This window comes from Onychomys torridus, chromosome 9, assembly GCF_903995425.1.
Source record: "Onychomys torridus chromosome 9, mOncTor1.1, whole genome shotgun sequence".
Classification (NCBI taxonomy): Eukaryota; Metazoa; Chordata; class Mammalia; order Rodentia; family Cricetidae; genus Onychomys; species Onychomys torridus.
The window spans coordinates 56,359,914-56,386,690 of record NC_050451.1 but is presented as its reverse complement, the minus strand read 5'-3'; the positions used below and the strand labels follow the sequence as shown (position 1 = coordinate 56,386,690).

Below are 26,777 nucleotides of genomic sequence, written 5' to 3'. Positions count from 1 at the left end.
ATTCTTCTGTAGTCTGTGCTTTTTATGGTGCTGTTCATATGAATGTATATTGTGATTTTTTTTTTTTTTAAAGATAAGTTCACACTCTGTAACTCTGGCTATCCTAGAAATTGCCATAAAGTCCAGGCTTGCCTTGAACATACAGAGATCCACCTGCTGAGACTGAGAACACATACTGCAGCTCCTGGGTGCTGTTTTAAGCTGTTCATCCCAGGCATTGTGAACTCTTCAGGGCTTTAGATGCTGAGGCTGTTTATACTGTCTTCTATAACTCACTGAACTACTATCAGAAAATCTCTCCATCCGGTATTTTACCCTGTCTTCTCTCATAGATACTAGTCACCACTGTATCTGTCTGGGACTTGCAGTTGGAAAAGTCCTATGTAGACATCAAAATCCAGGTCTTGTCCCTCTGAATGCCAGACGTACAATGTGTCTAAACTCCAAAACTCTGCTACAGCAGAATGGTCTCCCTCTGAGATTCTCTCGGCTGAGAATGGTTGTGTGAGTGAAGCCTGCTAGCAAGCCTGGGATCTCTGGAGGAACCTGTGCTGAGAGAAGACAAAGAAGCCAAATCTAAGTTTCTTTTTCTCAGAAGAGTTAACAGGGAGGACTTTGAATGTGGTCACCCCAAGCAAAGGGCAAAAGCTTAAAGCAGTAGATTCGCTAATTATCCTGATCGGAACAGTTGCAGAATGTTTGCAGTGTCCAGACACCATGCTGTTGTGCCTTGTAAATGTGCATATGGTCCTGGGTGTGAACCGTGCGTTACAGTTGAGAGGAACTGATTCCAAATAAGCCCCGCCTTCTGACTCCTACCCTTTCCACAGGTCTTCATAGCTATAGAGGAGGTCACGCGCTGCCACATCAGATTTACCTTCCGACACAGGTCATCTCAAGAATGTAAGTCTTAGGAGGGCTGGGGCACATTTCCATCTTAAACTGTACTGTCGTCTCCTGCCATGCTTTGTGAATTTGAAAATGTGGGAAAAAATGGGCAATTTTAGCTCAGAATTCATAAGGTGTTGGGAAAATAGAACAGTGTTTTGTTTTTGCTTTGTTCTGAGCGCTGGGGATTGAATTCACGGCCCTGTGCCTGACAGCCATGTGCTCCACCATTAAGGTGCATCCTTTGCCCTGTACTTTTGTAGCTGCTTATTTTTGATACAGGATCTCAATATGTAGCCCAGGGTGGCCTCAAGCTTGAATTCTTCTTCTCGCCTCAGTTTCCCAAGTAGCTGGAGTTGTGAGTCACCATCTCTAGCTTTGTTAAAGGGGTTGAGGCAGGGGGGTTGCCATGAATGAGTCTGATATGAAAGTCCTCCCTCCTACTGTGTGGAGAAAGTGTTGGATGGAAAAGGCATGAAGATAGAAGGAAGGGCTTACAGAGGTAAACAGATGGGGTGAGCATGCCTTGGCCTTGGGTAGGAACAGGGCATGGAGAGAGAAAGGGATCAGACTACAGAGATACATTGGACATGACATTGATTGACAGGGCTGAGATTGGTCAGCACTATCAGTCTGGTTTGGATGATTCCATAGACGGTGGTCTCATTCATTAGGCAATATAGAAAATAGCCCATATGTGAAATATCAGGCAGTCTCAATTTGAGAGCAGCTATGACACAGACAAGTTTACTGCTGACCTGTGTTGATTCTGCTATGGTTGACCATCACACACATCCAGAGACAAGCTTACTGCTGACCTGTGTTTATTGTGCTATGGTTGACCATCACACACATCCAGAGCAACTGTGAAATTAACCGCCACAGCCATCTCCTTCTGGTGTCTACCCACATGGTTTAGGCATGTATTTCTGTTTTTTCAGCCAGAGATAAATCAGAGCGAGCTTTTGGGGTGGCCTTTGTGAAACTGATGAACACGGACGGCACCACCCTGCAGGATGGGAGACATGATCTGGTGGTATACAAGGTGATACTTATAGAACCAGACTTCAGAATGGCTCAGTACACACCTGTTCCCTTTGGATGTGGTTTTTCAGGCTTGTTTGGGATTTACATGTGAAAACTTCAGAAATCTATTGAAAGTTGCTCTCTAAAGTCTAAAGGGCTCCAAGTCATACCTTGGTTTTGCACCTCTTAGGGGAGAGTGAGTTGCCTGATTAGTGAATGTTCCAGGAGTATCTCACTGTAGGGTAAAGGGTGTGCCTTGGTCCTGAATAGTAAAGGGCAAGGCCCTTGATCATGCTGTCCATTATCCCAATGACACAGACAGTGAAAGGCTGTGTCTGCCTAGAACCTGGTAGGGTATGATAGGATATGGTTTTCATACCACTGTAACTCAGGCACCATTTTTTTTTTCTTTTCTTTTTTATTCTGTCTAGGCCCCACTGCCTTTCCTTGCTCACTGTTCTGACTGAGATTTTAGAGTTTAAAGTACATACTGGGAGATCTCAGTTCGCCAGCAATATTTTGCAGAGGGCAGCTGATGCACAGTAGGCAGCTCATCTGAGTTGTACCTCACCAGTGAACATTCTCTTTCCTCAGCATGTCTTTGGTCTCTGAGTACTTTCAGAACCCATAGGGAGCTACTTATTTCTCCATTGGCCCAATGAAGTATACCCGTGACCACGTATAAGTTCAAGAGTTCAAAAGAATCAAACTCAACCTTATTCTGTAATGCATGTATTTACTTCTGGTAGAGAATAGGTTCTGATTTCTAGTTCACGGCTTACTTTATTATTATTCCATGATAAAGTTATTTCTTCTGTGAACTCTATAGGATGATAATGTCTAAATGATAGGGGATTATAAATATAATCTGATACAAGTCACACATCCCCTACTAAGAATGACCATGCTTCTTTTGGGGAGGGTATTTCTTTCTAGTGTGTGAGAGATGCTGCCCAGTTTCTAGTTTTTCTAACTTGCTTCCCTTGCAGGGTGACAATAAGAAAATGGAAGACGCTAAATACTACCTGACCCTGCCTGGGACCAAGGCAGAGATGGAGGAAAAAGAGCTGCAGGCATCCAGAAACCCATCTGTCTTCACGCCCAGCAAAGACAGCACAAAAGACAGCTTTCAGATTGCCACCCTTATTTGTTCCACAAAGCTCACCCAGAACGGTAGGTGTGGGGCCCCATGGGCACAAATGGGCCTGCTCTGGTCCTCCTAGGCTCCTTGGTTAGACTCATGATGCTAGACCATGTGGTGGCAGGTCTTCTGAGACAGGATGCTTGGTGGTTGGAATTTGCCCTCTGTTCCTCCTCTACCAGTGTTCTACAAGGCTGTGACAGTTACTTCTCCTGGTTCAGTGACAAAATGCCCAACAGAAGCCATTTGAGTAAGGAGAGTTTATTTTGGCTCTGATGCCAAGTCACGATGTCCGTCACAATGGGGACAACATGGGAGCGTGAGGCAGCTGGTCACACAATCAGGAAGCAGAGTGTGATGAATGCCCTTGTGCAGCTCCCTTCTACCTTCTATGGAGACTGGGACCCTGGCCTGTGCAACGAGACTGTCCGCATTTTAAGTGGGGCTCCCCACCTCAATTAGCACAATCTAGAAACTCCCTCACAGACATTTACTCAGAGGTTCGTCTCCTAGGTGGCTCTAGATCCTGTCAAGTTGACAAAATAAGTTGCCATCATGAGTACTTGTTCACACCAGAAACCCTAAGCACATTCACGAATGGGTGGAATTCAGAAGTCTCCTGTTACCTTCCATCCAGACATCAAAGATAACACTGGGGGGGGGGGGTTGTTTGTTTGTTGTCATAGATAGTCCAGGAAAAGTCAGTAATTAGGCATGGATTCTGGCAGTAACCAGTCTCTTGCCCAAACGGGGATGGCAGAGAGCAGTTTGTTTCTGTTACCCGCCTCCCTTTTTGACAAACAGTCTCACTATGTAGCCTAGATTAGTAGTGATTCTCCTGTCTCAGCTTACCAAGTACTGTGCCAGTAGGTATGAGCCCCTATGCCCAGCAGAGTTCCTCTTTCTCCTGGTTTTCCCCCTTCCATTGCTCCAGGAAACGAGGAATTTCCCATAAAATCAGCAGCATAGTGTAAATGAGGCGCCATTTTGTTTCTCGGGAAACCTCTGGCATTCGTTTTAACCACTTATATTTAACATGGCGTTCGACAGCATCATCAGTCACTCATTAAACCTGTGCCACATAGAAGGAACCCTGCTAGCCATCGAGCCCAGAATTTACGCCCAGGAGTCTTCCTTACTTTAGCAGGTCTGTATCCCAGGAGCTGTGCACAGGATCAGGCCTGTGAGCATGAGGCTAACTTTGGTTGGAGCTGGAGAACAGTAGCACTGTCTTGGGAGAGTGGACTGCAGAGGGAAGGCCCACTCGGGACTCAGCTCCTGGTTGTTCTTTAGAAGGAGTCAGTATTGGGTTGATGTTGACAGATTCTGGTTGGCTAGAGAGTAAGGGTGGTGTTTCAACTTGGTCCTGCAGCTGTGCTTAAGAGAGTGAAGTTCAGAAGCTAATCTACATGGGAAGGCGAACTCACTTAAGGTAGAAAGTGTCCTTAGCTTCATAGAAGACAAAACAAACTTGTCCCAGTCACATGGGCCTGACTGTGTGTGTGTGTGTGTGTGTGTGTGTGTGTGTGTGTGTGTGAGAGAGAGAGAGAGAGAGAGAGAGAGAGAGAGAGAGAGAGATAAACTGCTGATCAAATGTGAAGGTATAGCAGTCACAGAAGTTGGTTGTAACTCCTAGACATTGAACTTGGCACTAGTGAGATGTGCATCACCACTTATGTGTGAGGATGTTTTCTGATATTTACAGTGCGGACACACTGGCAGTAGTCCAAATGGCTGGTGGCTGGAATCCATTTAAATTTTAGAGTTTAATTGAATAACGAAATGTATGTGGCTACTGAATACTGAGTTTTAAATCATAGTTAATGCCAGCACTCGGGAGGCAGAGCCAGGTGGATCTCTGTGAGTTTGAGGCCAGCCTGGTCTACAGAGTAAGATCCAGGACAGGCACCAAAACTACACAGAGAAACCCTGTCTCAAAAAAACAAAAAAAAAAGAAAAAATCATAGTTAATGGCCTGGTAAACTTGTTACTCTCTGCGTATGATTCTGATTTTGTTTCAGTGTATATAAGTTAGAACAAGAATGCCTCTGTCAGCTGGGCGGTGGTGGCACACACCCTTAATCCCAGCACTCGTGAGGCAGAGCCAGGTAGATCTCTGTGAGTTCAAGGCCAGCCTGGTCCACAAAGCGAGTTCCACGAAAGGTGCAAAGCTACACAGAGAGAAACCCTGTCTCAAAAAACCACCACCACCAAAAAAAAATAAAAAAGAATGCCTCTGTCAGACCCATCTCTGAAGTGACTTCCATGTGACTTGGTTTCCCCATCTTTTAAATGAGAGTAACAAATAGTACATGTTGACTATCCCTTTTATGGAATACTCGGGACTAGAAATACTTTGGATTTCTGATTAAAAAAATATTTTTATGGGGTGTGTTCTGGGAGAAGTCTAGTCATGAAATTCATTTGTTCCTGCATTTGTTAGCTGTCATGTTTAGAATCAGATCAAACTGTAGCTAAAGCCCACTCCTGCTGCCCCTCGGTAGTCATGTGACCTAAAGCAAGTGCCACAAAGCCTATTTTCTCCTCTGAAAAACAAAATCCTTACAGTACGGTTGTGACGCCAAAGTGAGCTGATATGTTTCTGTGTTGCCCCTTCCCCAAGAATCTGCCCAGACACGGATATCTATCAGGCAGGAAGTTGGAGACTGAGAGTCTATGCTTACTTTTATAATGATGATGTCATCATTTGAGAAACATGAGTTCCAGTCCGTCATCATTTTATGTTCATGCACATCAGTAGCTGATTGTTTTTCTCCTTTGAGGGACTAAAGAGTGTCACAAGGTTTCCTCTGATTTATATGAGATAATAAATTGCAGTAACGCCTGAGGTATTTTGTAAATCAGCTACCATGAAGAGCAGTTAACTTTTAAAAATCTTTGTGTGTGTGTGACATGTGGGTGTTCATGTGTGTGCTGACAGGCATGTACCGCATTACACATGAGTAGGTCAGAGAACACCCTTGGATGTCAGTCCTCACCTTCCATCTTGTTTAAGGCAGGGTCTTTTGTTTGCTACTCTGTAAACCAGGCTGTCTCCTTCTAGGAGCACTGGGGCTTTAGATATACCCTACTGCAGCCAGCCTTATGTGGGTCTGGAGATCCGAACTCGGGTCTTTAGACTTGCATGATAAGCACTTTTATACCTGGAGCCATTTCTCCAGCCTGGCAGCAGTGATCTTTTCTAGAAATGTCTGTAACCTTGTCTTCTAATATCTGTGGTTTGTGTTCTTCCCAGTGGACCTGCTCGGCTTATTAAATTGGCGTTCCAACTCTCAGAACATTAAGCACAACCTGAAGAAGTTGATGGAAGTGGATGGAGGAGAGATTGTTAAGGTATGCCTTTATGTCCGTAGCTGCAAGTATACCTTACTGTGTCACCGGTTCAATAATTTCAGTTAAGCCGAGAGGAAACCTAAAACTCAGTATCTACAGGACTAAGCCAGTGTGCCAATCTTACAAAAATCTTTTATACACATCTCTTCTATTAGAACAGGATGATGCCCAATTTTTTTTTTTTCTACAGCATGTAGCAGGATGAAACCCAGATAACCTCTCTGTTCTCTTGCCTTCAGTTTTTACAGGATACACTAGACGCACTTTTTAACATAATGATGGAAATGTCAGACAATGAAACGTACGACTTCCTGGTGTTTGATGCGCTGGTAAGCTGTTTCACATGTTTTTTAAGTACCATAAATATCATCAAGCAAAATTACAAAATTATTCATGTACATCTCTCTGAATATTTCTTCAGCCTAAACTCTGAGAAATCCAATTAGGAACTAAGGTCTTGTTTTCCAAGCTCTTACTTTCTATTTGATCTCACTTTTTTGACATCCTTTCACTTTCCCATTAGGGAAAACAATGGGTTTAATTATGTTAGAGATTGCCAGGCACTTGAACTTCTTTTCTCATCCTCTAGTCAAAGCCTAGGAGAAGCCCTTGCTAAAGAACCATGTATGTCCTTGTCTGGCCGTGTCAGGGAGGCTGCATTCACCAGTCTGAGATGGATCTTAGTGTCCTTGTGTACCAGAGGCAGCCTAGCAGACAAGTTTGTCACACAGTACCCAAACCTGTTCTAACAACTGGAATCAGAAGAGGGATGCGTCACAGTGGGAAGTGGGAGAGGCAGGGGACGTCCTGAAACAGGAGGAAGCAGACACACCTAACCAAGCCTCCTTTCCTCACCGCTGAGGGGAGTCTAGGACAGGATTTGACCTGAAGATTGGGACTGAAGATGTAGGTAGATTGCGAATGTGCGGTGTTTACCAGTGTGAAGAAACTGGTCATTTTAGCAGCGGGTCAGGGCATCGGAGCAAACGTTGGAAGATGGAGCCAGGCAACGCAGTCACCATGAACTGAACTTGGTCATGCCCTACTTTATGAGGAAAAGAGGCCAACTAGAGACCATGGAGATGAACCCCAGCGGGACAGGCAATCACAAGTGCCTCTTTTTATACACACTTGTCCTATGTGCACTCCATAGACATAAGGTGACACATAGGGAAGAAATGGGGAGACCAAACTCTGACGTTCACAGGGTATTACTACTCAGCTTGGGGAAAATCTCATGGAGACTTTTGTTAGTTTAGTTAATTCCCACAAACCACTTTCTCTATCTCTCTCCTGCCCTCCTGTGTTCTTCTGTGCCTTAACTCACCTGTGCACCCCTGTGACATTAGCGTCCCACAGCCAGTGGTGATAGCATGGATGAGCTTGCCCATAGCAATATGCTGGACTCATATAATCTGTCTATGTTAAACGTGAACCCTAAGACTTCACTTCAGCATGGATAGTAGACTAGAAATGCCACCAAATGTTAGAGTCTTGGTCCAGGCAGAGCGTCTGGGCTGTGCAGTACTGTTGTTAATGCTGGTCACCTTTGGCAGGTCTTCATCATCTCCCTGATAGGAGACATCAAGTTTCAGCATTTTAACCCTGTACTTGAAACCTACATTTATAAGCACTTCAGTGCCACCCTGGCCCATGTGTAAGTATGACTCGGGGTCTGGTATGTTCCTGGGGCTGGACAGTTGAGAAATCAGAGCCCTTCATGCATTCTGTGTGGCTGGAGGGGGGGACTGTGTCCTAAGCATCTTTGTGGAAAGAGGCCATTTGAATAATGTGTCAGTGGAACTAGGTGTTGGACTCAGTGCTTTCCTTCAGGAAAAGGAGACATTTCTTAAAACCCCAGAGTGTGGGCTGGGGAGATGGGACGGTCAGCAAAGTGCTTGCTGTGGAAGTACAAGGACCTGGGTTGGATCCCTAAGACCCAAGTCAAAAGCCAGTCATGGTGATGTGTGCCTGTGACCCCAGCACTGGAGAAGTGGATACAGGGGGATTCCCCAGGCTTGTTGGCTGGCTAGTTACATTGAATTAGTGAGCTCCAGGGAGAAATTGTCTCAAAAATTAAATGGAGAGTGATTATGGAAAACACCTGATGTCGACCTCTGGCTTCAACACATGTGCTCACTCACATCCATCTGTATGTACATACACATGTGCAAATGCATGTATGTACATAAAACCAAGAAGGTAAAACCCAAGGGCATACAATGGGGAGATGGAGACAGGCACAGAAACCAAACTCAGGAGCTTCCGAATCAGATGTCACTGAGATGGACGTGAGGCACCAAGGGGGTCCAACAATGAACTAGGCAAAAGCAAGCCCAGTAGAAAGGCAGGCCACATCCTCAGCCCTTCCCCACAATGTTTTGGGGAACTGAGTGCTAATAGGAATCAGGAGATTTGGTTTATTTTCCTTTTACCCACGAGGCAGTAGTATGAACCTTTTGCATAGAGCAGCCTTTTTTCAGTGTGCAGTTTGTGGCTCACTGACTAGAGGAACCAACCTGCTGGGTCTACTCAGCTTCCCCTAGTGCTCAGCCCCATGTGACCTGACAACCCCAGCTCATTAATTCCAGTTATCGTGCTGAGTGATGGGACCTATTATGACAGGAAGGTAGCTGGGACTGGTTAGCTCTGGACAGTGGCTCATGCCATGTCACATTGATTACTGTGGTGTGATGTGTCAGGCCAGATCATTGTGCCTCAGTGGTGTTTTCTACACCAACCATTCATGAAGATACAGGAACACAAGTCCTACAAAGGAGATGTTACACAACATGCTCATCAGCTAGCCTTATGATCAGTGAATGCCTTGTGGGTCAAGAAGGCAGCAGACACACCAGCATTTGGTGTATTCCCACCCAGCACCTTGACCTTCCAAGAGGTCAGCGCCTATAACTAAGATAGTTGTAGATTATTACACTGAGCCCAATGAGACTCTTAGGCAAAATTGAATTCCTGCCTCTGCCACGCAGGAGCTGGGATGACAGATTCTCACTTTTTCACCTGTCTCCTACGGGAATTTTCAATAGCCGAGAATACAAGACAAAACTCAGCACACAGACAAGGTCAGTAAGGAGCTCAGGGTCAGACACATACCTGCCAGAGGGTAGCCAGTTGGCACTCTCCTGCCTGCTGCTGGGTTTATTTGCAGCACTTGATTAATTCTCCATGTTTCCCTTGGATTTCAGGGTGAATTTGAGGGGGGAGGGAAAGAGAAAGGGAGGGATTGAAATACAGGTGCCCTCAAAAGTCCAAGTTAACCCTGGTACCATGGTGTTGGGGAGATGATTCAGTCCATAAAGTGCTTGCTCAAGGCTGAGGGCCAGAGTTCAGTCACCAGAATCTAAGTAAAGAGGAGCGTTGTGGCACACATTTGTAATCCCAGTGCTAGGAAGATGGAGCTTGTACATATACAAATAATCATAAAATGTAAAACTTCATGAAATCCCAGATGTTTGTCTATTGGCATGATCAGAACAATGGATGATACAGAGTCAGAGTGAGTCCACTTTTCTCATCAGTGAAGACTCCGTCTGGCGCCATTTCAAATGGTTGGGGCAGGCTGGAAGGAATTAGCTTAGGCAACTGCCACAGGCAAGCATCATCTGTCCTTCACAGGGTATCGGAAGATGTCTGTTTTGAATGCCAGAAAAATAAAATAATCCCAGTAAGGCAAATCCTCTTAACTCTTTGATTCCCGTTTCCCCCTTTTCATATATATTGTGTATGTGGTATGCCTGTGTGCATGTATATGGGTATGTGCACATGCACGTGCATGCATATATGTATGTGTGTGTGTGTGTGTGTGTGTGTGTGTGTGTGTACTTGTGTGTGCTTATTTGCATCTGAAGGCCCAAGGTTGATGTCAGCAATTTTCCTAGGTCACTGCCCCAAACTTGTAGATGTAGCTAGTTTAGTTAGATGACTTGCTTCTGGGACCTAGTCTCTGCCTTCTGAGCACTGGATTACAGGTGAGCCACTAGACCTACCTGGCATTTCCTTGAGTTCTGGGGACCCAAACTCTCTAGTTCTCACACTTGCTGCTTGAATAGCAAGTGCTTTAATGGCTGAGCTGTCTCCTGGCTCCAGCTCTGTCATCTCCCAAGCCCTCTTTTCACCTCCACCAATGGAAACTTGTGCCTTGAGGTATCGAGATTCCTCCTAAATTTTCCCAGTATTTTCAAGGAGAGGGCAAGTGTCAAAGCTAGACAGACGTGGAAACAAAACAGCAGTCAGTCTGCCTTTTAAGGGCATATTTGAGAGAGTGGACTTGAAAGCTGCGCCTTGCGCTTCCCAGTTTACCGCCATCCCTTTCTGTGTTGTGTACCCCAAGGCTTGAGTGTAGTGTTGCCCATGACAATGTTGCTTTCTTACCATTTTTAGGAAACTCTCCAAGGTACTAAACTTTTATGTGGCTAATGCTGACGACCCTAGCAAGACGGAATTGCTCTTTGCTGCCTTGAAAGCCTTGAAGTACCTGTTTCGATTCATCATCCAGTCACGAGTGCTCTACTTGAGGTAATGGTCCCATTGACAGAATGCTGCTGGTACTCGCCTAGATCCCTGTGTTCTTCATGCTCATTTGTATTCAGCTTTTGCAAGCAGTTGATTGGTCAGAGTATAAGCAAACTCCAGGTCTTTAGGGGGTGGAGGTAGAGGTGGATAAGGAGATCACTGGAGAAGGTCCATGGGAGGTCCTTCCGCATCCAGAACTCATGAGTGTAAATGGCTCAATGTGCTGCTTGCTCTAGAAGTCTTGATTGGTGACCATGGCCTTAGAGAGACAGGTCTTGTGACAAGCCAGGAGCTTGGGTCTAATCCAAGTGTGGAAGCAGCACTAGGAGCAGTTGATTAATGAGAGACTAAACTCTGGCTTTTCGATGATCACCTCACTTCCTGTGTAGAACATGGACTGTGCAAGGCTGAGAATGAAAGTGAGTCACCACTGATAGGCTGCTCAAGGGTGAGACACTGAGGCTCTGCAAGTGGAGCGGGGGTTGATTCAGGAGGAAGAGCTGATTGGCTATTGTAGGACTTCATGGGGCAGCAGTAGAAAGGGAAAGGCCCTAGACCACCTTGAGTTGGGCTGGGCAGTGATGGCGTTTGCTAAAACAAGAACCGTTGAGAGCTGAGCAGAAAAATGAAGCGTGTCCCCTCGGTTGATTTTGAGCTGCTTTGGGATTAACTTAGAGGTCTTTTCTTTTTGTTTATGTGTGTATGTGGCACATGTGTTTGTACATACACGTGCAATCAGGACATACATCTGGAAGCCAGAGGACACTGAGTGATCCTCTCTATCACTTCCTGTCATATTCCCTTAAGATGGGATCTTATTGAGCCCCTAGTGATCCTCCTGACTCTGCCCCACCCCCCAGCCCCTAGTGATGGAGTTACAAGCTCATGTGGCCAAGCCTGGCTTATTACATGAGCACTGGAGATCTGAACTCAGTACTCATGCTCACACAGCAAGTGATCTTACCTACTAAACCATCTCCTTGCCCCAAGTTCTTTTCTAAGCCTTTCAATGAGTGTGTCAAAAACTAAGAATTATCACCTGGCTTAATAACATTCTCCAAGAAGTTCAGACTCCTTGGTTACTGTATTCCTTAACCAGGATGTTAAGGACTAGAAGCAGTTACAGGTTTCCAATTTTCAGAGGATTTTGGAATATTTGAAGCCATATAATAAGGTATCTTAGGCTTGGGACTGGAATCCAAACACCAAGTTCTTCTGTTTCCCATATGCCTCATGCACATAGCCTCAAGGTGGTTTTACATAATTTCTGTTGTGTGTACATTTTTACTGACCCCTCATGTGAGGTCAGATAGGGAACTTTCTACTCATGGCTTCATGTCAGCACTCATGAAAGTTTTGAGAGTTTTTAGATTTTGGGGTTTTTAGAAAGAGATCAGTCAGTGTGTTCAGGTGAGTGGAGGAGACTAACTATATATATATATGTGCGTGTGTGTGTGTGTGTGTGTGTGTGTGTGTGTGTGTGTGTGTGTGTGTGTACACCTGTGCTTGAGTGTGTTCATATATTCTGGATCTGTTAAACCTTCCCTTGAATACTTGGTGGAGTTGTCATCAATGACCGTGTACAAGTTCTGCTCTTTGGGATGTCTATGGGGAAACTAGCCAGAAACCTTCTAGTATGTACTTAGATAAAACAACCCACTTCTGAGTTGATGGCACCCGTCTTAGGAAGACAAGCAGAATACTTTAATCAAGGCACATCCTTGTCAGTGATGTTCAAGGCGTGGTACAGCAGGGCAGTAGCAGTCGAGGAGGTACAGTGGAGAAAGTGGACAACTGGAATTTGTAGGCTAGGTTGGGGAGCTTCTCTGCAGTGCCTGTGGCCTCAGCTCAGAGCAAGGCTCAAAAGCATGAGACAGTGGAGAGGAAGGGAAGAGGGGGATTCTGGAAGAGAGTGTGCAAGGCTGATTTAGATACCAGTAGAATCTGCTCTGGGGGCCTACACCCCCTGTTCTTGCTCATGAGCTGAGGACGGCAGCCGTGCCCACTCACCTGCTACCTCTGCACAATGACTTGCTGCTATTTTCTCCCTCCTGCCAGCAGTGCCCACAAACTGCCAGAGCCAAATTCTTCTCTAGGCTTGGGCCCTCCATTCAGCAACAGCTGACAGTCCTGGTTAGCCAGCTCTAAACCGTGGGTTAAGACTTCACCTGCAGATGACCACTTTGCTCTTTTCAGGGTCTTGATGTCTTTTCAGTCTATTGGGTTGACTTTCGGTCCCATTAAAAACAGTCCTGGGGTGCCCCCATGAGCTGTCTCTGCACATTTAGAGATGGTGACCAGCAAGGCACTGACCTCTAGTGTTGTTTTTTGAGACCACATGTCTACTGTAAATTCTCTTTCTTACTAGATTTTATGGTCAGAGTGAAGATGGAGATGAATTCAACAACTCCATCCGCCAGTTGTTTCTTGCTTTCAACACGCTGATGGACAGGCCTCTAGAAGAAGCTGTCAAGATCAAGGTCAGCCTGGCGACCTTGTGGGTGACCCCCTTACAGGCCCCTCCTGAAGATGTGACGTAGTGGGAGGGAGAAGTGAAGTGTGCTCATGGAGAGCTGGAGAAGCACAGTAGGATGGGCAGAAGTGGGGGAGACGTGGGTGCAGCTGTGGCTGTTTTGCCTAGCCTGCATGAGGCTCTGGGTTGCAGCCACAGCATTGCCAAAAACAAGCACACAATCAAAGTAAATATGTCCACATTTTAACTTTTATACCCATTTGTGTCCTCAAATGTCAGCTTGCCAAAGACAGACTTCCTCTTTAGACCCCACTTGGGTGGCTGCTATAAGTTCTGCTTGATCCCTTGATTTAAACGAACTGATCCCCCTGGCTGTCACAGGTGGCAGTGTTTCTTCTCTGTCACCGCCTCTTCCCCCACCCCTGCCCACCTCCTTCCAGAAGTGCAGAGTCACAAACTATGTAGTATGTAATCCTTGAGGGCTCCAGTTTGAATGTTACTGTTCCTTCCTTGCTTTCTTTCCATGGGGACCTGGTAGGTGAAACTTGAATTACTTCCAAAAAAAAAAAAAAAGTGCCGTAAATAAGCATGGCCTTTCAGGAATGAAGACCAGGGCCTGGGCCCCCTGCATTTTCAGAAGGAAGCTTGGGGGAGGTCATTCTTAACAATACCAGCTTCTCATGGCAAGAACACCTGCTTCCAGTTCCTAGTTTAAACCCCAAGGCCTGCCCTCTCCTCCTGGGATGCAGCAGTGTATTCCATTTTTGACTTCCTTGGCACTGACTGACTTTGTGCTCCTTACAGGGGGCAGCTTTGAAGTACCTTCCTAGCATAATCAATGACGTCAAGCTGGTGTTCGATCCCATGGAGCTCAGGTGAGGAGCAGAATACTGTGTGTATCTGGAAACTAACAGGAGCAGCCCAATGTTGGGCAGAGGCTGGCTGCTACACATGCTTTGTTCTAACAGTTGTTAAGGGAGCACCTGTTTGTGCTCAGTTCTGTGGAAGAGAGAAAAGAACGCACAAAGTGGGCCCTTGGGAGAGACTCGTACTCTCTGTGGGAAAAGAAGCTATGCAAAAGGAAGGAGCCCAGAAAGGCAAAGTAGGGTGGCTCTTAGAGAGGAGATTGCTGGAAATGGCATTTTGCGGGAGCTGAGAAGTGAGGTGGGCCTGGATGGAGGTGATGGTGATTGTGGGTGTGCTAGGCTCTCAAAGGCAAAGTCAGTCCTAAGGGAGAACCCTTTGGGGACAGGAATGTTCCCAGAGACACTCTCAAACCAAGTCTTAGGTCATCCATGAGTTTTCTGAGTCATTCCTCCTGCCCAACTCTCAGAGTGGAGATGTGCCTAAGGATGTCCTTTGCTTGGCCAAGTGAGCACACTGACCCTGAGACTTCTCTTCCAGCGTGCTTTTCTGCAAGTTCATTCAGAGCATTCCCGACAACCAGTTGGTCCGGCAAAAGCTTAACTGCATGACCAAGATAGTGGAGAGTAGCCTTTTTCAGGAGGCAGGTAAGTCTCTCTCAGAACCTGTAGCATGTAGGGAAGAAGATGTCAGAAAGCCTTCCACTTGACCATATGTGTGCCAGAGTGGTTTTCTGTGGAGTTACAGCAAGCATTGTTATGTTTAGTACGCACTTCTCTGTTCTCTGATTGGTCTCGCTCACATTAGATTAGTTGATTTTAACAAGTGACTCCTCTCTTTAAATTGAATATAACAGTGTGTTTGCAGCACATCTCTGTGATATTTATTGTATTCACAAAAGACAAAAGACTGAAAAAAAAAAGCATCAACAAACAAGCTTAACAATGAAATTTTACAAATGAACTGTTAAAAAGAGCAGGAAAGAGATCCCCCAGCTCCTGCCAGGCCAGGCTGACATCTGTGATAGGCAGCGCTCACCTGCCTGTGTTTTGTTTCCTTGTTCTATTTAATTGGAATTTGGCAACACCAATACCCTTGGCAGGTTGCTGGTTCTTTCTTTCTTTTTTAATATTTTATTTATTTATTTATTTAATTTATTTTAGGGCAGGGTTTCTCTGTATAGCCCTGGCTGTCCTCCAACTCACTCTGTAGACCAGGCTGGCCTTGAACTCAGAGATCCACCTGCCTCTGCCTCCTGAGTGCTGGGATTAAAGTTGTGTGCCACCACTACTAGCCCATTTTGCTGTGCCTTAAGAACCTCTTGGGAAATCTTTCCTTTTTATTCATTCATTCTCTCTCTCTCTCTCTCTCTCTCTCTCTCTCTCTCTCAGTGTGTGTGTGTGTACATGCAAGTGCCCAAGGAGGCCAGAAGAGGTGCCTGATCCCCTAGAGCTGGAGTGACAGATGGTTGTGAGCCTCCTGATGTGGGTGCTGGGAACCAGACTCAGATCCTCTGAAAAACAGCAAGAAGTCTCTCTAACTGCTGAGCCATCTCTCCAGCCTGGTGTACTATCTCTGATAGTTGCTATTGTTTCTTTCCTTTTTCACTAAAACAGTTTTCTCTCTTCAGTACAGGCTGACCTCAGACCCCAGCTCTTCCTGTCTACCTATGAGTGCTGGGATTTAAGCGCACCACCACACCCAAGCTAAATAGTTCTTTTCTTTTTATTTTTTTACATTTTATTTGTTGGTGGTGGTGGTGTTGGTAGTGTGTGCATGTGTTTTTGCATGTATACATGCATGCACATGCACACTACCATACACACATAGAGATCAGAGGAGCTTATCCAAGTCAGTTCTCTTCATCTGTTATGTGTGTCGTGGGGATCAAATTCAGGAGCCATCTTGTCAGTCTCCAGTTAGACAGGTCTGGTTGGAGGCAGTAGAACCACTGTGACAGTCACTTTTATAGTGTCTGGAGGGCTTGCAGTCATCCTAATAAAGTACCATCCTGGTGGAGATTCCAGGAGAAAGGCATACATAGGAAGTGACACTCTCCGTAGACCACACGTCTTCAGAGACGTCCACAGAATGTGCTTGTGACGTACAGGAAGCCCGGTGTTCACAGGAATTTGACAGTTAACTGTCTTTGTCGAGTGCAAACATTTCTGAGAACATGGCTGCCTTTGTTTTTATCTATTTCCTGTAACTTCATGCTCATGTTGGCCTTAAAACAAAACCAAAAGAACAAACTGGAGGGGTTGATGGTGTAGAGCATGTGCCTGGCATGTGGAATGCCATGGCATCAGTCCCTAGCACTAAATACCAAAACATAAAAATTTTAAAACAGAATTAGAAATGGGGAGCAGGTAGGCTGAGAAGATGGCTAAGTAGTTAGAAGCACTTGCTGCTTTTGTGCAGAACCCAGGTTCAATTCCTAGTACCTACATGGCAATTCACGACCGTCTGTAACTCCATCTCTAGGAGATACGATGCATTCTTCTAGCCTCCAGGGGCTCCTGCATGCATTTGGTACATATGAACTCAAGCAAGCACATGCACACACACACACACACACACGCACATGCACATGCACGCACACATGCACACATGTGAGCACGCACGTGCACACATTATATATATTTGTGAAAAAAATGAATATTTAAAGCTAGAGAAATTGTTATATAATTCACTCACTGTTAAGGCTTAAGCGTCTGCCCCAGCCATAGAGGGAGAGTCCCTCCCATCAATCCCCAGCACTGAAAAAAAGAAAGAATGTGGTCAATGCTCACATCTGCCTTTGGTGGGAGTTTCTTAAACTATGAACTCCAGGGACAAGATTGAAGCTTCATGCCGAAGTCCGTGTGCTCTGCTGGCAGGGCCGGCTGCAGGGGGTTCAGAGACATGGATAGTTGCAGAGAGCGCTAGTGGGTCTGGAGGTAGCCATGCTCTGTGAGCCATTTTCTGTTCTTCTTCAGAGTGCAGGGAGGTGCTGCTTCCGCTGCTGACAGACCAGCTCAGTGGCCAGCTGGACGACCACTCAAGCAAACCTGACCATGAGGCGAGCTCACAGCTTCTAAGCAACATCCTAGAGGTGCTGGACAGGAAGGATGTGGTGAGTCCAGTCATCCTCTATGGCCTGAGGCTCTGCCGGTCCCTTTACCCCCAACAGGAAACTCTGTGGCCTTCCTCATCTCAGGCAATGCAGGAGCACTAAGGGGGTAGAGCAAGCTGTGTCCTTTTCTGAATGGAATGGACTGAACAAGCCATACCTCACATTAGGGTCAGATACAATCAAATAACTAACTGTGAGGGCCCTCACTGGGGGATTTTCCTAGTTGGCTTACCACTGAGGTCATTGTTACGGACTCTTAAGTTGGTCAGGCATGATAGTGCACACTTTAAGCCCAGCACTCAAGAGGCAAAGGTAGGCAGCTCTCTGAGGTTGTGGCCAGATTGATCTACCTAGTGAGTTCCAGACAGGGTTACTTGGTAAGACTCCATCTCAGAATCCAAACAAGCAAACAAAAGAGTCTGTTTAAGTTCATGGGCTGGGAACATGGCTCAGTAAGTAAAGAGCTTGCTGTGTAAGCATGAGGACCTGAAACTAGGTTTCCCAGCACACATGTAAAATCTGAACATGGTTGCAGATATATATGTGTGACGCCAGCACTGTCATGTACAGACAGGCAGACCCCAGAGGCTCACTAGTCAGCCAGTTTAGGCAAATGGTGATCTGTAAATCCAACTGGAGACCCCTAACTCAGCAAATAAGACAGTGAGAAAGAGAAAGGCAATGGCCTCCACACACACAGGCACACACCCCACATATGCACAGGTTGATATTTTTGGTGTTCTCTGTGAACACCCCAGCCCCACCTCTTGAAAAATGGGAGCTAGTCCTGCCTGGATTTCCTGTGTGCTATGTTCAGGCCCCATTGGAGAGGCTGGGAAACTTCACAGAGTGTGTTCTCTTGAGCACTGATGGTACAGAAGAAAAAGAATCTCACTGTAAATAGTAGGCTGTGTTCCCCATGATGGTTGCTGGGGGCAGGGGTACCCACAGGGCAGAGACCACTTAATGCTCTTTGGCCTGTGATTCTTAGCAGTCTGTTTAGATTCGACTTCACCAAAGAACACAAAAGATACTCACACTTTATTTCATAGCCAACTCGGACTTCACTTGGCTAGGTCAACCATGGCTCAATCACCTACCTTATCCCAGCTTGTCAGTCCTGTGGGTGCTTTTGTATTTCTGCTATGCCAGCCTTGGCCTGAGGAGTATGTAAAGATACTGTTGCTTTCTCTGATTAAGCCCTATATTTGTCTTTTCCATATCCTTGGGCCCCAGTAGTTCACATACTGTTTGTACAGTTCATTTGATATTTATTCATGATAGATAATCCTTCCTCCTTTATCCTTACACATACCTGTAGAAACCACATAATAAGGTTGAAAACGTTTTTCCAATAGTCCTGTGACCGGGAATTTGGTTCCTAACCAAGAACTTAGTAGCAGATAAAAAAAATGTGACCAGTCATGTATACATAGCATTTTTTAAAAAGTAACTGTTACTGTGGCAGCTCAAACAAGGCCTGCCCACAGGTTTAAGCCAAGCAGGGTCCTGGCACTGAGAGGGGAAAGTTAGACTCCCACCCCTAGCCAAGAAGCTGCAATTGATACCATTGGCAAAGGAAAAATGGATGCCCTGATGTCATCTATGGGAAGGTGAGGAATTAGTGCCTGCACACGTATTTGGCGCTGTTTTGTCTTAGTACAGTTGAGTCCAATAAGAGTACTGTTACCTTCCTCCATTCACAGTGATGAAAACTAAGGATCAGTGAAGTGGAACAACGGCTCAGTGTCACATGGGACTGTTAGAACATTAAGTTCTCGAGTGATGATGCCTAGTCTTCTGTAACACACCATAGAGTTGGGAGCCTTAACAGAAGTTTAGTTCCTGCAAGTTCTAGAAGCTGAAAGTCAGTATGATTGAGCTCCGCTGAGGACACTCCTCAAGGCTTGAGGATGGCCACCCTCTCCCTGTGTGCTGTTGTGGTCTCTAGTCCATGAATACATGAAGTGATGGGCAGAGAGTATAGAGTTAATGTATACCCAACCCACCTAGAGTCTCTTCTAATAAGGGCACTAATCTTGTCAGATCAAGGCCTCACCCTTGTGACTTTAATTCCCTCCCAGAGTCCTCTGATATTATAGGGTGTTAGGGCTCTAATACTTGTAATGACAAGGAGTCAACAACATTTATTGCACAACAGACCCCCTAACCTTGAGTTCTGTTTTTCGGGAGTTCTTTTTGTTTAGTTTTTGGTTTTTTGCCCCTGCACAGATACAGCGTTTTCTTTTACTTCCCATGCATATGCCTGCCTGTCCAGGGCACCCCTCATCTGCTCTGCATCCTTAGCTGGGAATGACATCACAGCTGTGTTTCTCCTGCAGGGCCCCACTTCAGCACACGTCCAGCTGATCATGGAGAGGCTGTTGAGAAGGATCAACCGGACTGTGATTGGGATGAGCCGACAGTCCCCTCACATTGTGAGTCTTCTGGTAGCCCACATTGCAGGCACAAGGTCTCACTCCGTTTCACCAGTGGCTCAGCACTGAACCCATGCTGCCCCCCTGCAATATCATATGATAGTTCTGAGTTCTAAACATATCTCAGCTTCTACATGAGCTTTCTGCCCCAGGTTGGATTGGATTTCCTTCAGGAAACGCAGCCACCAGGCCCTTTTAGTTCAAGGAAAAAAGCAGCTATCATTAAGAGTTTGTGATCAGTGTGATTTTAGAAAAGCCGGTGCCCTATCCACTAGACCTAAATAGTTGTCAGTAAAGGGTAAAATTGATGCCAGAATAATGATGAGAAGCTAAGTGGTGTGGTGATTATAGTACAAAAACCTCTAGCGATTACACCAAAAGCTGAGGTTAGACTTTAATTAGAGGACTGTTCTGTGTGGTCCAAAGAATGATCTAGAGAGCCACAGTTTGGATTTTTGAATGCTTGAGTGATTTAGACTGAATAGCAAGTAGCAGATAGTGAGAAGCAGCAGACAGATAGCATGATATCATTAAATCAGGAGTTTCCAGCATCCAGCAGAGGCTGCTGGAGTAGTCCCAGTGAGTGCAAGCAAAGGGAGCCTCCAGTAGGAGACCCCAAGCATCCAGCTGCAATTAGCTGGTGAAGTTGAAGCAGTTGGCCAGGAGCTCTCCAAGAGATCGAGCTTTCTCTCCATGGCTGAGCTTTCGGCTTCCCATTCCCTCTGCAGGCACTTCCTCCAGCTGTTCTCAAGGGCACAACGTTCTCTTTAAAATTAAATTCATTCATTTATTTGGTGTGTGTGTATGTATGTGTGTATACGAGGGCATACGTGTGCCATGATGCGTGTGTGGAGGTCAGAGAACAACTTTTCAGGCATCATTTCTCTCCTTCCACGAAGTGTGTCCCAGGGATCAAACTGAGGCCATCAGCACCTCTGCTTGCTGAGCCATCCCAGCAGCCCAAGGACATGAGGTTATCAGCAACCTTTGTTGTGTGCTCTTTGTCTTTCTCCTGGCGCAGAGTTGGGGGTGTGGCCAGCCTGCCCAGGTAAAGGGGATTTTGGAGAACGCTTGAAACAAACAGGCCTTCTAGGCAGTGGTGTGTGTTCATACGCACATCTCAGTGTCCAGAATGGTGTTTGACTAGTCATACATAATTGTCACATTTAGCTGAAATGACCAGCATTTCTTTGAAACCCAGAAAAGTTTGGGGGAGAAGCGAATGAACTAACGAGCCCTTTACTAACAGGTGGTTTAGAAATAAGTGTATTCAATGGCCTTCCTGTCAAGTGATAGCAGAGGTTTAGGTATTTAAAGGGGAATTCTCATCCACTGAGTCACACAAACATGAGCATGAAAATAAATGAGATGCATATAAATGACCATTCAAGTGTAAGTCATAACTTGTCACATTGTAAAGGAATAATTAAAATCAGATTAGACTCCTGCAATTGAATGTATGTATATGTGTATGGCTCTGCATGTGTGTATTTTTATATGTGTGTGTTTACATTTGTATTTGTGTATATGTGTGTGTGCTGTGGGAATTTCTGTATGTCAAATGTGTTGCTCTGATTGGTTAAAATAAAATAAAATAAAATAAAGTGCTAATTGGCCAGTAGCCAGGCAGGAAGGATAGGGTAGGCAGGACAAGGAGGAGGAGAATTGTGGGAAGTAGAAGGCTGAGAGAGAGAGAGACACCGCCAGCCACAGCCATGACATGAAAGATGTAAGGTACTGGTAAGCCATGAGCCAGGTGGCAAAGTATAGATTAATAAAAATGGGTTAATTTAAGATAGAAGTAAATAACAAGAAGCCTGCCACGGCCATACAGTATATAAGTAATATAAGTGTCTGAGTGATTATTTTATAAGTGGGTTGTGGGACCGTGGGAGCTTGGTGGCACCTGGAGAGAAGCTCTCCAACAACATGTGTGTCTTTGTGTGTATTGACTCCTAAGTAAGACAGAGCCAAGGGACTTAGAGGTAGAGTTTTGACTCTATGATAAGGCCCTTACCTTTCTGTAAAGAATCTGAAGATTTTTGAATTAAGATAGTTTGAAAAGCAAATGAATAGTGTGGAAAAAATTATTTGTCTTTCATTTGGTGCTATACCTTCAAGATAAATGTCAAATGAAATGAAAAATTGTATGTGAAAAGTTAAATGCTAGAGCAGCCTGAATAAAACATAAACGGATATGTACCTGATCCTATAAGAAAAGGCTTCTTGAGTTTCCAAATATTAAAAAAGAAGAAAAACCAGCTTTTTCCTGATTAAAAATGTAACTTCTATATTTGAAAATAGGTTTGTGAAGTCAAGGTCATACACCACATGTGGAAAGTCACTAATAGACTTAATATACAAAGACTACTGTAAGCCAATAAGAAGATAATGTTTTAGTTAAATAAGTAAAGAATGTAAACACATGGGATGGAGTGTAGCTTAACTGAGAGAATTCTGCATGGTGTACATGTGGTCCTGGGTTTGATCCCCAGTACCGAATGAATCAACATGGCTATAAGCAACTATAGCCCAGCACTGGGAGGCAGGAAGGGGGAGCTGGAGTTCAAGATCATCCTCTGTTACATAGGGAATTAATTGGAGGGGAGCCTAGGCTTTCAGCAACCCTTTCCCAAAAACCAAAAATAAAAAAGACTATGAATGAAAAAGCAAAATGGAAATAAAATAACCAAAACTATATGGATGGAATATTTAATTCAGAACAAAAGAAATGCAAATTAAACAAAAGTGAAATCCCAAATCCAGAGTAGGCAAGAGCCCAGAGACACAAATAGTATTTGACTGTTGTGTAAATGCAGAGTTTATAATAATTTGTAAAATATGTCTAAAGCTTAATACAGTTTACATTGCCTTTTGGTTAGGAAAAATAAGTATTTTAAGTAAAGAGTCTAAAATGGGCATTCAGAGGGAGTGTACGGGTGGTGTCTCTTTCCTTCCTCAGCATGGCAGTATTTCATCATCTCTGTGCTAAATTCATTTAAATTTGTGTGGCTTTTGTATTTACATGAGTACAAGGGGGCAGTATATTTTTCCCTCTGGCTAGAAAATAAGGTCTGTGGAAAAACCGTGTGTAGCTGAGGGAAGAGCTCTCTGAGTGTGCAGCTTGGACCTTGCCAAGGAGATATTATAGTCATTGTGGAGTTCTTTGCCTTCTTTCTTAGAGTAGGGTGCAGAGTCCCATGTGGTTCACAGACTAGATGTAACTGTCCAGAGGAATTTAGAATAAGAGCAATGGTATGCTAGGGTTCCTGTCCTCCTCACCCCATCCTCCTCCTCAGAATTGCTGCAGATTAAATATCCCTTGTCAGAAATAATTGGGACTAAGGGATTTCAAAATTTGTAGTTTTGGGTATTTTGGACTATTTGCGTAAATTTTACTGATTGTGCATCTTCAACTCCTAAACCCCTAAACCTAAAATGCTCCAGAAATTAAAACTACCCCAACATTTCAGATGTCCCCTGACAGCTGCTCTTTTCTCTCTACTCTTCCCCACCATCCCACCTTCAGATTTAACCCATCTGTGTATGCCAGACATTGTCCCAAAAGCTCCTCAGCTCTGCCCCAACCAGGGACTCAGAACCCACCAACTAGTTTATCTTAACTGGTAACCTAGTTGAGTTAATGCCCCTCCCTACACCTAGAGGAATCCAGAAGTCTTGGCCCTTGGTGGGATGCCTAGGGCTCCAGTTTCCTAACTCACACTAGGATGTGCTTGAAGCCAAATTGCAAAACACATACATGCCTTTCGACCTTTGGAAGTAGTATTTCCAGTTCCCAGTGTCTTTGTAGAGTGCCATGGGTAGAAAACTCCGAAGTCCACGATGCCCAAAGTCTGTCTTCATCAGGAACCCTGACTCAGCTTCTCTCCTTGCAGGGCAGCTTTGTGGCTTGCATGATCGCTATCTTACGGCAGATGGAGGACAACCACTATGGCCACTACATCACCACCTTCAAAACCAGACAGGACATCATTGTAAGTTGTCTGCTCTGGGCCTTGGCAATGTTAGAGCGTATGTTTGTTTTGGAGACGATTCTTGTCTAGTAGCCCAGACCAACCTCAAACTCATGATCTTCCTGCCTCATCTCCTGAGCTCCGCTAGACCCCTCTGAAACTTTCTTACATTAAATGACCAGTAACTGAGGTTGAGCATCATGAGTTCAAGGCTCCCTTCCCAACCACTACAATGTGAATAGCTGTCCATAGCGGGCACAAAAAGGAGTTGATGCTTACTTCAACTTGATAGAATTTAAGCAAGAGTGCAACAACTGTACTAGATGACCATCATGTGTGGACCTTCTTCTGAAACACTTAGGACATCTTTTTGCTCTAAAAAGTATGTATCTCATTTAAGAGGAGGTGATGGTTCCTGCTACCATGCATGGAATCTCCGAGGCTGAATGTACTGGTTCCTCAGAATGTGGTTAGCCATCGTCTCTTTCAGGAGGAAGTAAGCAGAGGTTGCCCCTCTGCCCTTCACAGCATTTGGAAATGATTTCCTGTTGCTTTAAAAAGAAAAGTTGTTTTCATAGCTTCTATGAGCATGCATCTAAGGTCTCCAGGGAGACCTTAGTGGAATTAAGCTGTTGGTAAAGACATTCTCTGATGTGGGCAAGGCATGGCCTGGATTAGCAAACCGATGCTCTGATGGTTCCAGCCATCCATGCGTAGCTCACTCTTCCTTCTGCTTTAGATCAGATGTTTCATACTGTAGATTGTGACCCCCTTTGTGGATCACGTATCAGATATCCTGTATATCAGATATTTATATTATGATTCATCACAGTAGCAAAATTACAGTTATGAAGTAGCAATGAAATTATTTTATGGTTGGGGGTCACGACAACATGAGGAACTGTATTAAAGGGCTGCAGCATTAGGAAGGTTGAGAACCACTGGTCTGGATTTTTCTGCTTTCCACCCTTACCATATTGAGTATGTGTGGCTGGTATGCCAAGATGGATACAGTCCTTCACACACGCACCCCATCCTCCTTTCTACAGTGTCCACGTGGTATAGATAAAAGGAGAAAATGAGAAGAATTTATCATTGTTAGTCCAACCCCAGCCTTCATAGTGTTGGTCCATGTGGCTTAAGCAGAGAGCTCAAGTTGAGGCAGCATGATTCAAGAGTCAGCCATATGTGGATGTGTCTACAGTGACCTGATGCAAGAGAATGCAGTCAGAGGAAGCGGGTGGTATAGGCCGCTGAAGCAGCTATGTGCTCTTCGTTAGGGCAGATGGTGTATCACAGATAACACATGTTTGAACTGTGACCATTCTAAGCTCTTCTGTGAAATCTGAAACTAGCTACTTAATCTTGCTGACCCGGTTACCTCATCTGTAAGATCCTGTCTACATGGAGGACTAATGTGAACACTGACTGAATCCATGCATGGGAATGCCTCACCTTGTACTGTGCTTGGGGTCAAAGCCTATGAAGAATAACTATTTGTAACAATAGTCCCATTCTTGCGGGCTGTATGAACATACCCTAGTGATTTTTTTTTCTTTTTCTTTTGTTTTTAATTTCCTTTGGAAAGCAGGTAAAGTAGGGACATTCTGAGTTCACAGGCAGACAGTTTGGATTCACAGTTCAAGGTTATCCTGTGCTACATAGCCTGGTTCAGTATCAGTCTGGGTTACATGAGTCTCTGTCTCAAAATTAATGATATACATATACATCATATATGTATATGTGAAGAGATAAATGAGTGGTAGGTAGGTAGGTAGATAAGCTGATAGGCAGATAGGGGCGGGAATACCCTGTCCCTCCTGTGCCCTGTGCCTAGCACTATACAATGTCCCCTTTCTCATGGGACTGTATGCACAGAGTCTGAGAAGCAAACAACTAGACTTTCTTTTCAGCCATCCTAGTGGAAAAAGTCTAAATTTAACCAAGCAGTAAAAATGGTTTCAAAACCTTTTAGGTTTTGTTTTTTTTTAGCCTGCCTATTCTATTTCTGAGTTGCTTTTTGCTCACATCCTCTGGATGAGACTCACCATTTCTCCGGCTCTGTGCCCTGCACACTCGTGTTATTCCTCACTGTGGCTCTCACAAGCCACGTTGACACAGCCTTTTCTGCAAGATTCTGGCTGTCCTGTTTGTTCGAGTGGCACGTTTCCTCTGTCCTAACTAGTCAGGAAGAATTGAACTGAGATCTGTAAAAACCTGATGACTTGGGGCTGGAGAGATGGCATTGACTGGTCTTACAGCGGACCTGGGTTTGATTTCCAGCATCCACAGGGCAGCACACAACTACCTGTAAGTCGAGCTCTAAGGGACCTGACACCAGCTTTTGGCCTTCATGGATACCAGGCATATGTGTGGTATACAGATATACATGCAGGCAAAATATCCATACACATGAAATAAAAAAGGTTTTATTAAAACGATTGTTAACTACTTTTTAAGTTTAAGAGGTATATTCAGACAGCACACAGCAGAGGACCAAATAAATACACACACACACACACACACACACACACACACACACACACACTCTGATGCTTTCTGTGGCCATTTAGTTTTTCTCAGCCTTGTGAAACCATTTGTAAAATAAGAGTAATATTGTATTCCTGGTTTTGTTTTTTTGTTTTGTTTTTTTTTTTTCTTACAGAATCATGCTATGAAACAAACAAAAAAATCAAATCATAGGCCAGGGGTGCTATTGACCACCAATCATCACACTACTTGGGAGTCTAAGGCAGGAGACCACTTTAGATTACATCTTGTCTCATGATACAAAAACAAAAGCTAAGTCAAATTACCCGACAGTTATGTATAAGAATGCATTGCCCATAGCAACTTTATGGGGAAGGCCACAAATTATGAGACCATCGATATGTTTTCCCAAAATAGGAGTCCTTCTGTCTACTTGCTGAAAGAAAGACCATGATAAGCCTGTTTTCCAAACTATTCCTCT

The 26,777-nt window shown here is 44.8% G+C and overlaps 1 protein-coding gene across 1 annotated transcript in view; it reads left to right on the top strand.

Moving 5' to 3' along the window:
* Dock5 (dedicator of cytokinesis 5) overlaps positions 1-26,777 on the top strand; it is a 191,672-nt gene that overhangs the window by 121,305 nt on the left and 43,590 nt on the right. The window contains exons 16-28 of the mRNA XM_036199166.1: positions 831-903; positions 1,830-1,933; positions 2,904-3,087; positions 6,312-6,409; positions 6,649-6,738; positions 7,966-8,066; positions 10,811-10,945; positions 13,311-13,422; positions 14,220-14,290; positions 14,820-14,926; positions 17,258-17,394; positions 19,737-19,832; positions 23,729-23,827. Of these exons, the coding sequence (XP_036055059.1) occupies positions 831-903; positions 1,830-1,933; positions 2,904-3,087; positions 6,312-6,409; positions 6,649-6,738; positions 7,966-8,066; positions 10,811-10,945; positions 13,311-13,422; positions 14,220-14,290; positions 14,820-14,926; positions 17,258-17,394; positions 19,737-19,832; positions 23,729-23,827 (1,407 nt within the window). The remainder of the gene's footprint in view (positions 1-830; positions 904-1,829; positions 1,934-2,903; positions 3,088-6,311; positions 6,410-6,648; positions 6,739-7,965; positions 8,067-10,810; positions 10,946-13,310; positions 13,423-14,219; positions 14,291-14,819; positions 14,927-17,257; positions 17,395-19,736; positions 19,833-23,728; positions 23,828-26,777) is intronic.